Source organism: Phytophthora infestans, genomic scaffold (assembly GCF_000142945.1).
Source record: "Phytophthora infestans T30-4 supercont1.2 genomic scaffold, whole genome shotgun sequence".
Lineage (NCBI taxonomy): Eukaryota > Oomycota > Peronosporomycetes > Peronosporales > Peronosporaceae > Phytophthora > Phytophthora infestans.
The window spans coordinates 588269-601377 of record NW_003303757.1 but is presented as its reverse complement, the minus strand read 5'-3'; the positions used below and the strand labels follow the sequence as shown (position 1 = coordinate 601377).

The window sequence follows — 13109 nt, the reverse complement described above, 5'->3', positions numbered from 1 at the left end:
ATCGATGGTTTTCTCGTACACGATGCGCTCTCCACGCGGGATTGTTCAATGTCTGTGGGCGTCGTGAAAATGTCACGTAGAAGGCCGTGCGAGGGATCGCCTTGTCTTTATTAGCGAATGGAGCGAAGGAGCCGAGCTTAGCCTTGCTCTCACAGAGAAGTAACGAGAAGAGACTGATACTCTGGTCGGAGGTGTCTACTAGTGTTTGCGAGAGATCGATAGCAGAGTTGCAAAGCTCGTCCTGATTGGCGCATACAATGTCGGGACAACAAGGTTTCTATTACCGTAATAGTAGCTCCGTATGCGACCGTAAAACCGAGAGGATATCTCGCCAAGGCACGAAGAGCTCGAGAACAGTCGCGTGGCTAGTCCAAACAACAGGAGCAAGAGCACCAAAGAAGTGAACATGTTTACTGAGACCCGCGTCGCGTCCTCAGAGTGACCACCATAGCTCTAGGTAGATCGACCAGTACGTATAGCTAAAAGACCGTAAAAACCCATGTCCTCGCCCAGTAGGCAAATCGTCAGTACATGTACTTAACGTGCCTCGACGTTGCTCAGCCTAGCCCACTTCTGTGGTTCTGGAAGATCGGCACGAGCCCTTCGAAGGCCAAGTCTGCGATGCAAATGAGCTGCGGGTATGTTAGTAGCGAAGCCTGAGCCCGATTGACTCTCGACATAGGTTTTAAAGATGCGATTCATGGTGCGGGTGTATTCATGACTTTGTGCGTCTCCACTTCGCAACCACGGGCCTCGATGGTCTCGACGACGGTCTTTTCCACATCAGGGTCCACAATTGCTCCACACGCTTGGTTGTCAGCAAAAGCGGGTGATAAACGCCGAGCAACAGCCCAACGCTTAGCAACAAGGGTGTAAAGTGGTAACAGCATGATTGCGAGTTTGTGCTGGAGCCGATTATGATTTCGAGTTTGTGGTGGGGCTAATTGAGAGGCTTCAATTGTCAACCGAAGCGGCATGAAGACCGGAGTCCGCGATAGCTTTTGAACGCGTTGCAGAGAATTTCAGTGACACAAATACCGGCTTCATGTTCGGAAAGACAGTAGCCATCCGATTACTGTGACGTGACGAAGGTTCAGTTGAGCATGGCCATATTCACTCAGCATGTGGTCTACGAACTACGTACTTCGTAAGTAAAACGGATGATTAGTGTGTTGAAAAATACCATCGTTCGCGACTACAAGGTCAGATGTAGCTGTCAATTGAACCTGCTTTCACCGCTTTAAGGATGCAAAACTTAACGTGGCGAGAGAAACGAAAATAGTATCATCTTCAGAAAAATAAAACTTTGAAAAGACTCCGCAATCCATCGCAATCAGTTTCGGCTTAAAGTGCGCTGACCTTCTGAGCCTTTTTAGCGAGTCGAACGTCTTCGCAACGTCATTAGATAGAAGACAGCAGCGATCATGAGTGCAACTCGAAGTTAGCATTCGATTCACCAATGAGTTTGTAAGGTTTATTCGCTCAACTCTGGGCCTCAAAAATGGTTAAACTTATCATTGTACGGTATAAAAATAGCAACCACGCTACCTCGAATCTGCACGAGAAATCGCCCAATTTCATTTTTTACTTCGAGCATCTTGAAAGATGGAGTACAGTCAATCAAAGGTACTACCAGTTGCTTAGAATGTAGTCCTCAGATTTCTGCTTAGCGGCGTGCTTTGCCCAGTACGAAGGCAGTATGGAATTTGGTCGGTATCACGGCAAAGGTGTGCTGAATCTTCCTGACGGCAATCGATACGAAGGAGAGTTCCAAAACGGCGAATTTCATGGTCACGGGACACTGTTCTTTCCGGAAGGAAAGCTAGAAGGAGAATGGGCCTGCGGAAAGGTAAGGACGGAGCCTGCTGGATACACGACACACAGGCTGATGTTTCTGTTTGGCTTTGTAGCAAATTGAAGGCACCTTCACCTTCTCGGATGGGCTGGAATACGCACCAACCGGCTGGACATACTGCACAGACGCCAACCGACAATACTACTCCGAGTCGGTATCTCCTCGAGGCATCTTACCAGCAGGCGAGCTCAACTACTTCGACACTGGCGTCCAGCGCGTGGTGCCGCTCGGATCGTTCGACGCAGGAAACGGCATCTACACGCCTTCAACCGGCCTGGTATCGGCCTATGACGACCCGTCCAAGACACGGGAACCCACTGAAGAAGAAAAGGAGTGGATCATGAAGCGCGCACCGAAGGCGACAACCAAAGACATGTCCATCAATTGAACGGAACGACATACAGGTCGTAAAGCAACACTAAAACTTCCGCTTAAACACTCTTGTTTTTATGGTCTTCCCACTACTTTGGCGATGTCATGCCCAGAAAATTGTCAAATTCTGAAGCGTAGGGTTTAGTACGCGCACCGTCGCCGTCACAACACAGTCCCTATCCATTACATACCATCATTCAGCGTGGTGAGAGTCGAGCGAGCAGAAGTCACTGCTCGAGGGGCTGCAGCTGCAGAGCTCGATACCGTACCTGCTCCGTTCAAACTCAGGTCGCTCACACCTTGCTGCAATCCGGCCGTGTGATTCACACGCGGTGGCGAATCGAACGTCATCATGTCTTGCATCTTAGTCTTGCTACACTCCTCTAGAGTCTTCATTAAAGTATCATTCACCTGTCCGTCACAACAACATTTAAAGGTCTTTTAGCCAGCCATTTCCTTCAGTTAGTTCTCGTTCACTGACGTTGAGACACTCTTCCAACGTGCGTTCGTCGATCTTGCCCATGATTCCTCCTTCAATGAGCGTGTTCATCCTGGGCTGGCATTGCCGTAAGAAATCCAAAACATCTTCCAGCTGCTCACCAGTCTGTCCACGGGTGTGTAGATCTCTCAATTGTTTGATCTTCTCTTGAACCACCTTCAAGTCTGCGTGGAGCTTCTGCAATTGCTGCTCTCGCGTGTGTCGTCCAGGAGCAGCAGAAGTTGTATAGTCCTCCTCCCTAATAGAAGTCGACGATGGTGGTGTGAAGATAGGAGCGTCATTTTCGATCTCAGGAAAGGCGATGCCCTGCATCTTGAGCTGTCTATAGACGTCCTGAAAGGCCTGTAGCTCGGTGCCCTTGAATGCGTCTGCCCATTGGCGGATCAAAAGAAGAGCTTGGTTCTGCACGTCCACGCCCAGACTACCGTCTGCCAGCGCCGCTACTTCGCTGAGAAACACTCTGGAGCCGACTTGGCTGTGGATCGCAGGCGGTCCGTTCTTCACTACAGTCTCCGTCAGCACTAAAGCTAGCAGCGCCACCTTGGGGCTGTTACTCTGTAGCCGACGCTGCAAGAAGCGCACGATGTCGTCGCACACAGCGTCGCTCGCATTAGCACAGTCACATAGCGCTATGTTCAGGGCCCACTCGGGCCCCGCAAGGGACTCGTCTGTCGCGCGCGACACCAGATCCTCCACCTTGCAACATCCTGCGCATACTCGGCCATGCTTCTTCAATTATGAGCCAAAAGTAAAACGTAAAGGCTATGCTGTGTACATCAATATTATGTTTGCCACATCACGTAGTTGAAGCGACATCGTTTACGAGACTGAAGAGCGATGCTGGAGTCGCTGCTGCGCGCGCGGCTGCTGTACGGGGCGGTGGCCATGTCGGCTGGTGTGTTCGTGTTCTCGTTCCTCCAGGAGCGCGAGGAGATGGAGGATCAGGAGATTGAGCTAGCGGAGCGGCCTGTGAGCACGGAGCTCTTCTTCCAAGCCATGGAGAACATGCCGCAGCTATCGCCCCAGCAACGGCTGGAAATGCGGCGCTTCTGGCGCAATTTGACCAATAAAAAACAGCTAAGACGACTAAGTATCGGTAGTAGCGACTCTCTCGATGCTGAGCAGGAGATCAATACGGAGCTGGTGGTCAGGGACGTACAGCTCTTCGCACAGGAATACAAACGTGTTTTCCCGGACATTTTCCCTGAGAAGCAGGTGCTCGACGCTGCGGAGAAAGCTGCAGATGTGGCGGACCAGCACTCCACAGCATGGAGCGATATCGTGGGCAGTACGAGCACGATGATCGTGTCTACAGGCAAGAGATTGAACCATATTGCCAAAGATACGAAAGACGAGGTGCAATCGGTCATGCACCGTACTGTGAGGAAAGTGCTGGAGAGAGCGCTGGATATTGTGGCGGCTAGATTGAAGCAGACACTGAAGGACCCCGATATGCCCAGCTACTTGAAGGTAAACGGATCTAGATTGGGTTTTATGAGGTGGATGAGAGCTAATACAGTGACGCTTTGTTTGATTTAGACGAATATTGACATTGGCATTGAGCAATTTATGCCGGACGTCAAGATGGAGATTTTCCGGAAGACACGAGAGCTATTTGGACAAGATCCAGGGACCAATGAGGTAGAAGACTCTGCTACTAGCAAGAATACTGACGCTGGAAGTGTGCCCTTGAGCGAGGATGGAGGAGCTGGTGTCGTCCCAGTCACGAGCCGAAGATTCGGGCTATTTCGACGTGCTCGTGGCCATATTCTGCACCATTTGTTCCCTCATGACAAGACGATTTGGAGATCATTTAAAGACCCATGGTGGATCCTTTATACGAGTGTGGGTCTTTTGCCCGTGGTGGTCAATTGTGGTGGATCTTCCTGTTCATCATCAAGGACAAGACCAATGAGCATCAATTGTGTCAGTTCATCGTGGGATTCAAAGCCGCGCAGTTCATTACGCTCGGTATCATGCACATGATGCTTGGCGTCTTTATGTACGTGAAATGTGTGACACAAGGCTCCATGCTGGCGTGTCAAAGTGGCGGTGGCCCTGCCTTGAGCGATGGGACGGCTTGTTTCTTCGTGCTCCAGATTGTTCTCGTCTGGGCAGCTTTCTTCCGCTTGCCTTACACAGTTCGTCCGCAAGAAACAGCGTTGTACCGGACAAAGTCCATGGAGATGCGGGAACGTGGAGCGTTTCGCGATGCCTTCGGTAACGAAGTACATCTGGACCGTGGGGGGTATCTCATGAAGTTCTGCGGGTACGAGACGGTATCCTTCATCATTATCATGGCGCTCGCTGGCCTCGTGCTCTGGCTGCCATTGGAGACGTGGCAGCGTCAGGCGTTATTTTACTGGATCCGAACTGCCTACGGACTCTTCTCGTTCCCGTTTCTGGCATTCAAAATCCCTGTATTGGCGAATGTTTTGATGCACACGCGACAAATGGGGTACAATGAACAAGGAGATACCGTCAGATTCGCTGTCAAGAAGCGACTTGAGTGAAAAGAGCTGCACAGCTGAGATAGTATGAACGTAGTCTGGATTAATAAAAGTGTCGTGGCGACGAGGACACAAACGCTGCAAGAAGAAATGTGCCAACGCATTTCAACAGATCTAGAGGGTTTCTACACAAGCTCTTCGGCTTCTGACGATGTTGCTGGGCTTCGGCGTGCATCGAACGAGTCATCTTTAAGTCGATTGTTGCGGAGAAGTGCATGCGCTGCACTAGCCAGTGACCTATGACAGCAGTAACAATGTCAATGACGAGATAGATCCTTAATGACTATTGTGTATACAACGTACGAGACGGAGAGTGCAAAGATGACTGTAGGCAACACGAAGAAGAGCAAGAACACCATTGTCGCTGCGGATAATGCAACAACATCAAAGCTATCAGTGTCAAACTCAGCGGAGCCTACGAACTACCAGCAACAAAACCCACATCCTGTTGCTGCGAGTAGAATGTCTTGTTCACTGAGTCGTCGACCCAAGACCTCGATCTTGCCGGTCGGGATCTCCTTCTTGGTGAGAAACACGTGCCATCCGTAGCCCACAACGAGGCAAATCAACAGCTGAATCGGGTGGAAGAACAGTCTACAGCGACAACGAGTCAGTTTTCCAACATTCAGCCAATTTGCTATTGCAAAACTTACAACAAGAAGGCGAAGACGCCGAGCGTGAATAGCAGATAGTTGGTCAAAAAGTAGTTGGCGTTCGTCTTCATACGCGCTAGCATGCGGCGCTGTGGTGGCAGGCTGAACGGCTCCGTCTCACCGATTCCAGAGCAGTTAATGAGCGAACGAAGCGATGCGATGGTTACGCGCTGCTGCAGCGTGTCGAGAATAACGCGGCCGATGCCGCGTTGGCTCTGGTCGCGACTGTCATCCAGGACGTCGAGCTTGCGCACTCGTGGAGACGATGGCGGCGACATGTGCGCGTGTGCGAAGCTGCTGTTGAGCATTGGAGGCATTGCAATTGACTCGATAGAGATGAGTGAGGAGGGCGATGAGAATGAGCGAGTGATGGAGCGCCAGGAATCGAGCAAGCCAGCAGCTCCATGGCGATTGCTCCCGGTCCGCCATGTAGCGTCTCTGCAAGGAGGTCATGTTGCCTTACTCCGGAGAAGTTGATATTACAACAAATTGAACAGGTTTTGATGTGGATAGACTAATAGATGAAGAGAGAAGGTCTTTTTATTGCGATACAATGCAACGAAAATTTGTTTAATTAGAGCAGCTGTCGCGAGACTTACGCGGAGGATCGGTTCGGACTTGCCTCCTTCGCCCTTTACGCCAAGCAAGTGAGTGAACACTGCTACAGTACCAGGGCATGTAGTGCATGATCTTCAGTCTGGAGTGCAGCGAAGGATAGAGATGAAGATTCCAGCAATTGACTACTCGAAGAAGTAAAGGCGACTGGCAAAACCGTTAAGAAATAACGGCTTTTAGAATGAAAGTGAATTCCAGACGCACGCAATTCGAGATCTAGCCACTTAGTAGAAGCGCATGATTGCCTCGAATGAAAGCCCAGCATCTGTAAAGAGGCTCACTCGACTCGAGGTATGGAGCTCTTGGCGACGCCAAGTTGGCGTAAGCTGGTCACAATGCGGCGAGCAAAATGCACACATTGCGCAACTTCAACTTCGCAAATCCAACGAACGTTGGGGCACGACAACCATCCGAGTGATTCCGCCGCAAACTCGCTAGAAGTCCATATGACACTGACGTTGATCAACCATGCCTATTTCCAGAACCACATTGCGCTGGTTCGCGTATGTTCTCGATCGAAGCGGTACAGTTTTGGTTGCGTCGGGTTGGCCATGCATTTTTGCATCAAACGGCATTAGATCTATGCAGAAATGGGAGGGTCTTATCCGCTACGTTGATATCGACGGAGATTCCTCTTTCGCTCGAGTATGCAAGAGAGTGCATTATTGCATTTGCAGCGCAGCCAAAAGCTCGATAGTCTGTGTGATGGTTGAACGCAGCTCTCGCCACGCTGCCGCTCCGATAGCAGCATCCCTGCTCACAATGAGCCCGTCAGATGTGGGTTGGCAATGCTACCTCAATTCAGTGACCAAGGAAGGTCTCGTAGGCAAGTCCAAGACTCTTCCAAATTGGGAAGACGAGGGAGACGCTAACAACCAGGAAGACGACGAATCGAGTGTTGATGATAACGAATGCCAAACGAATGAAAATACTTTTCTTTCCAAGTGTGAAGCTCTCGAAGAAAAGGACGAGTTACAGCTGCTACGGAGCGAGAACACCACGTTAACGCAACGTTTGACGCAAATGGAGAAAGATCATGCTGTAAAGCTGCAGCAAACAATCGAAACGCACAAACAGATTGAGCAGCGTTTGAGGTCCCAATTGCAAACTGTTCAACACGAACAGCAAGCGGCAGCGGATAATGCCCGCAGAGTCCGCTCCCTTTTGACCCGCGTGTCAAATTGGATGCGCCAAGTGCAACACGCAGCACAGCGCGAGCGCTCGTCCATCCACAAATCCAAACTCGTGGCGCACGATCTGGAACTAAGAGTGACGCCACGCACAGAGTCCCCGTACAGGCTTTGGTCCAGTGGAACAAGACTCGCAACGAACGTCCCGGAGTGCGACGAATCGCCAACATCTTCCAACAAAATCTCACTGAATCAGGGTCCGTTGCAGTGGCCAGATTCGTATGGGATTCTGATCGATAAGAGCGTAAACCCCCTCCCTCCACCCGCTCCTGGACGAAACCGTGCTAAAAGTCTACCGGCTAAAGGTTTTAGCTACGTTGGATACCCCCTACCATCTCCACCCGAGGGCCGCCTACTCAAACCGATAGATGGGGTGGAGTTCGTACTCGACGGATTGCCTTCCGCTGGCTCTTCGCCTCGTAAAGTGCGAAAGCGCAGCACCGGAAGCCTCCTCGCGTACTGTGCTCACGTCGTCACCACGTCTCTGTCTGGTGGACGTTCTCCCCCGTCACCGCAGTCTAAAGTCACACCGGCATGGAAACTCGACCGCTTGTCGTCTGCGAGTGAAGATCACGTTGACGAAGAAGCTGGACAGCGCAATCGATCAGCCAGTAGCAATAAACCGCTCGACGTGGCACTACCGAACCTCTCGATCGGGTTGCTTTAGATGCAACACAATCGTGTTTTCACTCACCACAAAACTACCAAATCTTTATAACTTCAAAGCTGCATACTTGCACGTGTTCTGTTGCATTACATCGCTAAGAAGTGACAAGTTAAGCTCGCAGTGGAGCTGGCTGGGCAACCAGCTTCGCTTCGTTCTGCTTACGTTCGCTCTGAACTTTAGCCAAATCCGCCTTAAGAGCTTCGTTGGAAGGGTCCAGCTCGACACCTGCTGCGAAATCTTGCTCGGCTACAGAGGGTATAGAAATCATTAGTGTACACTGAAAAAAAACCCACAGCTTTCAAGAGCGCACCTTTGTCCAAGTTGTGAAGAGATAAGTAGGCAGCACCACGTCGAACCAGTGTTTTGACGACCCAAGAGCGCCGTTGGGATGATCCAGCAGCAGGACCAAAAGAGAAGAATGCAAGGCCGTGCTCCTGACCCGACATACCCATAGAAGTGGTGTCTTGTTGCAGCAGCTCCAGTGCCTGTGTGCAGTCTTCAGCGCATTCCTTGGCGCGATGTAGCATCAGATAACACGCAGCTCGGTTCGATAAGCAGGCGATGGAGAGCGGATTCAATTGCAAGGAATCCGAGTACATCTGGATAGCTTTATCAAGGTCTCTGCCTTCCCGGAAGATGCTGTCGCCTGCTTCTTTGAGTTCGTGAGCCTTTTCCATTGCGACTAGCTCCATGAAGTCATCACGAAGTTGCGGGTTCTGAGTGTCCATGGAGCATGCAACACCGTAGTCTGCCTTAGCTTGACTGTACTGACCTGTACGACAGTACGCAGTGCCACGTCGTACAAAGAGTTTAAGTTTCAGTCGGTAGTGTTTCATCACGCTTGAGTTTTCGTCCTTGTCACGCGTGTCGGGCAGATACGAAAGTGCTTTGGAGCAGTCATTGATGCATTCCTGTAAGTCACAGAGGCGTAGATCAGGTGGGTCGATCTACTCCTAGTAGACAGCTGAGCAGCCTGCAGACGTACCTCAAACTCGCCAAGTTGAAGCAGACAAGCGGCACGGTTTGATAGACACGTAGCAATCAGGTCGTTGTTGTCGCTGGATGTTGCTGAGATGGCTTCAGCGTATGCGTTTGTGGCGCTGCGGAAGTCTTTTGAATGGAAAAAGTCGTCACCTTTAGCCTTCAGCCACATCGCTGTCCAATAAATAAAAGTAGAGCTATAAGCTCCGAATGCATTCTATGGCATATACGGAGGGACAAGTACGTACGGTCTGTTTCGCTGATGTCGTACTCCGATGTGCGGTTGAGACCTTTGTGTTGGTTGATGTGCTTCCTGTTCTTCAGTAGCCAGTCCTCCTCCTCCGCAGCTTTGGATTCTCGAGAAGGAGTAGGGAAAACGCGAGGTGTGAAGCGGATTTCTGACTGTACGCACTGTCGCGGAGGCCGTAATTCGACCTTCTCTTGCAGCTCGGAAATGTCGTCTTTATCGTCCACTTCGACGGCCTCATCTCGAGTGTTTTCTTGAGCGTTACCTTGATTATCTGTAGCAGCGATCTTCTCGTCAGCGTGAGTTGTAGACTTTGTGGCGCTTGTCACGTCGAAGCTGCCGTCTTCAGTCAACTCGATAATTTCGTCTTTTCGGTTGTCTTTTGAGGCGAGACTCTTTCCTTGTTCGTGCGACGCAGCAAAAGACACTTTCTTCGTTATTTTATTGCTAATGGGCGTCGAGTCTTTCTGCCTCTGAGGGATTTTTGGACCAAATGTATCAGTATCTTTTTGAATACTGCTCTGATCTTGCGTTCTCTGCGTTTCATTTTGCTTTTGGACTTGTAGATTGCGAAATGATTCATACAAACTCCGCTATAAGAAGACACAAGAGCAAACCATTAGCCGTCAAGTCTTCAGGATGATAAACAGCAAGCTTGTACCTCTTCTCGTTCTTTCTCCTCGGCCTTCAGGTCGGTTAGAATCTGACGATTCGTGTCGTCGACCGCCATCTGTGCCCGCAGCGTCTCTTTCTCCTCCTGATGCTTCTTCTCTTTCCTCTTCTCACTCAACGCAGTCTCGCTCGCTCTTTTCCTCTCCATGGACGCGTCACGGCGCTCGCGTAGAACCGTTTTGGAGCCTTGGTACTGCAGCTGCTTCCATAATCGATTCTCCTGCTTTTTCAGTGATATCCGAAGCAGCTTCGACGCTGGGATGCTCTTCACAACAGCAGACGCATCATCCACGGCATCATGAAGATCCAATAGCAGCACGTATGGCGCAGCATTGACCTTTATCACCAGGTCGCTTACTAAAGAAGAGTTCAATAATATTTAATGAGCCCATACACCTTGAAAGACTCACGAGTCAGTCGTACCATAAATGTCAATATTTCGCAGCGCTGTCCCGGGTAAATGCAGCTCCAGCGCAAGGCTGCAGCCGTCTTGCTCCCACGTGTACCGAGGCACAAGCGGCATCTTGCTTTATCTCAACCTGCCGAGCAGGTTTATTGATGCTGTGCACAGCTTGTATCTTGGCTCGTGTCGGTTCAGACGTCGCTTCAAGACCCGGGGTGATTATGCAGAGATAAGCGCTGTCTGGACTTTGTATACCCTGCTATATCTGATCAAAAAGAAGGCAGGTCCTTCTGACAAATCTCCCAATTGTTTCCTACTTATCAAGCAACTTGACAAAATTCGTGGATTTCGCGTCAAAGCCCCATTGGGACTTACGCGTACCCTGACATAAGCTAACTTTCGAGTATTTAATGCCCGCATCTTTGTGACAGATATGAACTGCCTGCACCGTGGCATTCGCATGGCCACGTCGTGCTCTCGTAGACATCGAGGAGAAGATCATCTTCGCTGCTACCACGTATCGGATAAGCTTACTTAAACTGCCGTGTAAGGTCACCTTACCTTACTAAGGCTACCAGTTTCTCGATGAGGACTCCTTATCAAGGAGACACCAATGCAATCGCACCGATTTCTTCAGTTGGTCATTATTGCCGCTATCGGCCACCAGTCTGGTGGCACCAGTAAACTACAAGTACTACGTCGTACACCGCTGTTCTCCCGCCGGCTGACACTGTCAGTGACAGGTATCCAAGCGTCTGGAAAACTGCGCGCCACCTGGTTGCCGCTGAGATGAGATTTGCAGCATACATCACCACGAAAGAGAGCTCATCAGCCACGCTGTATTCCTGCTGATCATAACGCAATTCGCTGCGCTCCACACGAAGTACCTTTGTGTATCATCATGGCGATTTCTTACGGCTTGACACTCTTGCTCTCCTTGTGCGTGCTGCTGGCTACGACGTCCGTTTTCGCCGAACGAGAGGTGGCCGAAGCATATATCGATCCCGACGATGGCCGCACCGTCATGGAGATCATCAAAGCTCGCGGCTACGACGTCGAAGAGCACAAAGTAACAACCTCGGACAACTACATTTTGACCATGTACCGCCTGCCTAAGACGCACACCGAGAGCCAACAAAACGCTATAGCCGCAGCCAACAAACCAGCAGTCTACTTGATCCATGGCCTGCTCGACAGCAGCTTCACCTACGTGTGCAACTTCCGCAACCAGAGCTTGGCTTTCGTCCTCGCAGACGCCGGGTACGACGTCTGGCTCGGCAACAACCGCGGCACAACCTGGTCGAACCAGCACGTGACCTACACGACCGACGACGATGAATACTGGGCGTTCTCGTGGCAGGAAATGGCATTGTACGACATGCCCGCGATGCTCAACTACGTGCTGAGCACGACAGGCCACTCGACGCTCAGCTATGTCGGACACTCGGAAGGAACCATGCAAGCGTTCGCCGGGTTCTCAGTCAACCAGGAACTGGCCAAAAAGGTTTCGTATTTCGGTGCGCTTGCCCCCGTCGCGTACCTGGGCCACACCACTTCACCAATCTTCAAACTCATGGCCGATTCATACCTGGACGTCCTGTTTACAATTCTAGGTGTCGGTCCCTTCTGGGAGACAAATTGGCTGATCCAAGGAATCTTAGCTAAGTACGCTTGTGCATTCATCAACCAGGCCTGTGGCTCAATCATCAACGCGCTCACGGGGCCGTCGGACAATGTGAACACCACACGATTGCAAGTGTATATCTCGCAAACACCTGCGGGAACTTCGGTGAAGAACATGGCTCACTTTGCACAAGGCATTCGTGACAACACGTTCCGATACTACGACTACGGCTGCAAATGTGTGCGAGCATTGGGTCTGGCTTTGTGCTCCAAGCTCATCTGCAAAAATAAAGAGGTGTACGGCGCTTTCGACCCGCCTGCGTTTGATCTCGGGGCCGTGACGTATCCACGAATGGGATTTTACACGGGCACCGACGACTGGCTGGCCACCAGCACCGACATTTCTCAACTTCGCGCTGGACTCAAGAGCGCAACGATTCTCACCGACCAAAGCGTCGAGTACAACCACCTGGACTTCACATGGGGCTTTAATGCCAACGAATTGATCTACCAAGACCTGCTCACTCAGATTGCTAAGCACGTTGATGTCGGGTACTAGTGGGCAGTTAACGTGGACATCAAATCCACTGAAGTATGAGAGTTCAACAGAGTAGTGAAGAACGTAAGTACATTTAGCAGGAGTAATGCAGAATACGCAAAATTTGCCATCGCTGGCGCTGTTTAGTCCGGCATCAGATCATTTTAGGAAGCAATACAGTACTACAGTAGATGGTCAGTCCGAAGTCTACGCGCTGCCCGAAAAGCTGGTCTGTAGGCGCTGGTATCACGCTGTTAGGCGTGAATCGCTCCTTGATCAGCAAG

At 50.8% G+C, this 13109-nt stretch overlaps 7 protein-coding genes across 7 annotated transcripts; 4 read left to right on the top strand and 3 right to left on the bottom strand.

Moving 5' to 3' along the window:
- Window positions 1–1699: 1699 nt before the first annotated feature.
- PITG_01281 (uncharacterized protein) lies at window positions 1700–2243 on the top strand (the record flags this gene model as incomplete). The annotated part of the gene is made up of 2 exons (XM_002907908.1): window positions 1700–1849; window positions 1911–2243. 2 exons carry the CDS (start codon window positions 1700–1702, stop codon window positions 2241–2243), a joined length of 483 nt encoding a protein of 160 aa, XP_002907954.1.
- Window positions 2244–2410: 167 nt separating this feature from the next.
- On the bottom strand, window positions 2411–3451 carry PITG_01280 (uncharacterized protein; the record flags this gene model as incomplete). Its single annotated transcript, XM_002907907.1, has 3 exons — window positions 2411–2638; window positions 2709–3389; window positions 3431–3451. The coding sequence occupies 3 exons, from the start codon at window positions 3449–3451 to the stop codon at window positions 2411–2413; spliced, it is 930 nt and encodes a 309-aa protein (XP_002907953.1).
- Window positions 3452–3534: 83 nt separating this feature from the next.
- Window positions 3535–5239, top strand: PITG_01279 (uncharacterized protein; the record flags this gene model as incomplete). The annotated part of the gene is made up of 4 exons (XM_002907906.1): window positions 3535–4196; window positions 4266–4367; window positions 4425–4586; window positions 4628–5239. 4 exons carry the CDS (start codon window positions 3564–3566, stop codon window positions 5237–5239), a joined length of 1509 nt encoding a protein of 502 aa, XP_002907952.1.
- A 419-nt stretch (window positions 5240–5658) lies between these two features.
- Window positions 5659–6337, bottom strand: PITG_01278 (uncharacterized protein; the record flags this gene model as incomplete). The annotated part of the gene is made up of 2 exons (XM_002907905.1): window positions 5659–5830; window positions 5890–6337. 2 exons carry the CDS (start codon window positions 6204–6206, stop codon window positions 5659–5661), a joined length of 489 nt encoding a protein of 162 aa, XP_002907951.1.
- A 1190-nt stretch (window positions 6338–7527) lies between these two features.
- On the top strand, window positions 7528–8361 carry PITG_01277 (uncharacterized protein; the record flags this gene model as incomplete). Its single annotated transcript, XM_002907904.1, has 4 exons — window positions 7528–7844; window positions 7938–8010; window positions 8128–8249; window positions 8310–8361. The coding sequence occupies 4 exons, from the start codon at window positions 7528–7530 to the stop codon at window positions 8359–8361; spliced, it is 564 nt and encodes a 187-aa protein (XP_002907950.1).
- A 109-nt stretch (window positions 8362–8470) lies between these two features.
- On the bottom strand, window positions 8471–10784 carry PITG_01276 (uncharacterized protein; the record flags this gene model as incomplete). Its single annotated transcript, XM_002907903.1, has 6 exons — window positions 8471–8607; window positions 8672–9272; window positions 9347–9516; window positions 9591–10062; window positions 10251–10618; window positions 10685–10784. 6 exons carry the CDS (start codon window positions 10782–10784, stop codon window positions 8471–8473), a joined length of 1848 nt encoding a protein of 615 aa, XP_002907949.1.
- A 781-nt stretch (window positions 10785–11565) lies between these two features.
- On the top strand, window positions 11566–12846 carry PITG_01275 (lipase, putative; the record flags this gene model as incomplete). Its single annotated transcript, XM_002907902.1, has 1 exon — window positions 11566–12846. One exon carries the CDS (start codon window positions 11566–11568, stop codon window positions 12844–12846), a length of 1281 nt encoding a protein of 426 aa, XP_002907948.1.
- Between the last annotated feature and the right edge of the window lie 263 nt (window positions 12847–13109).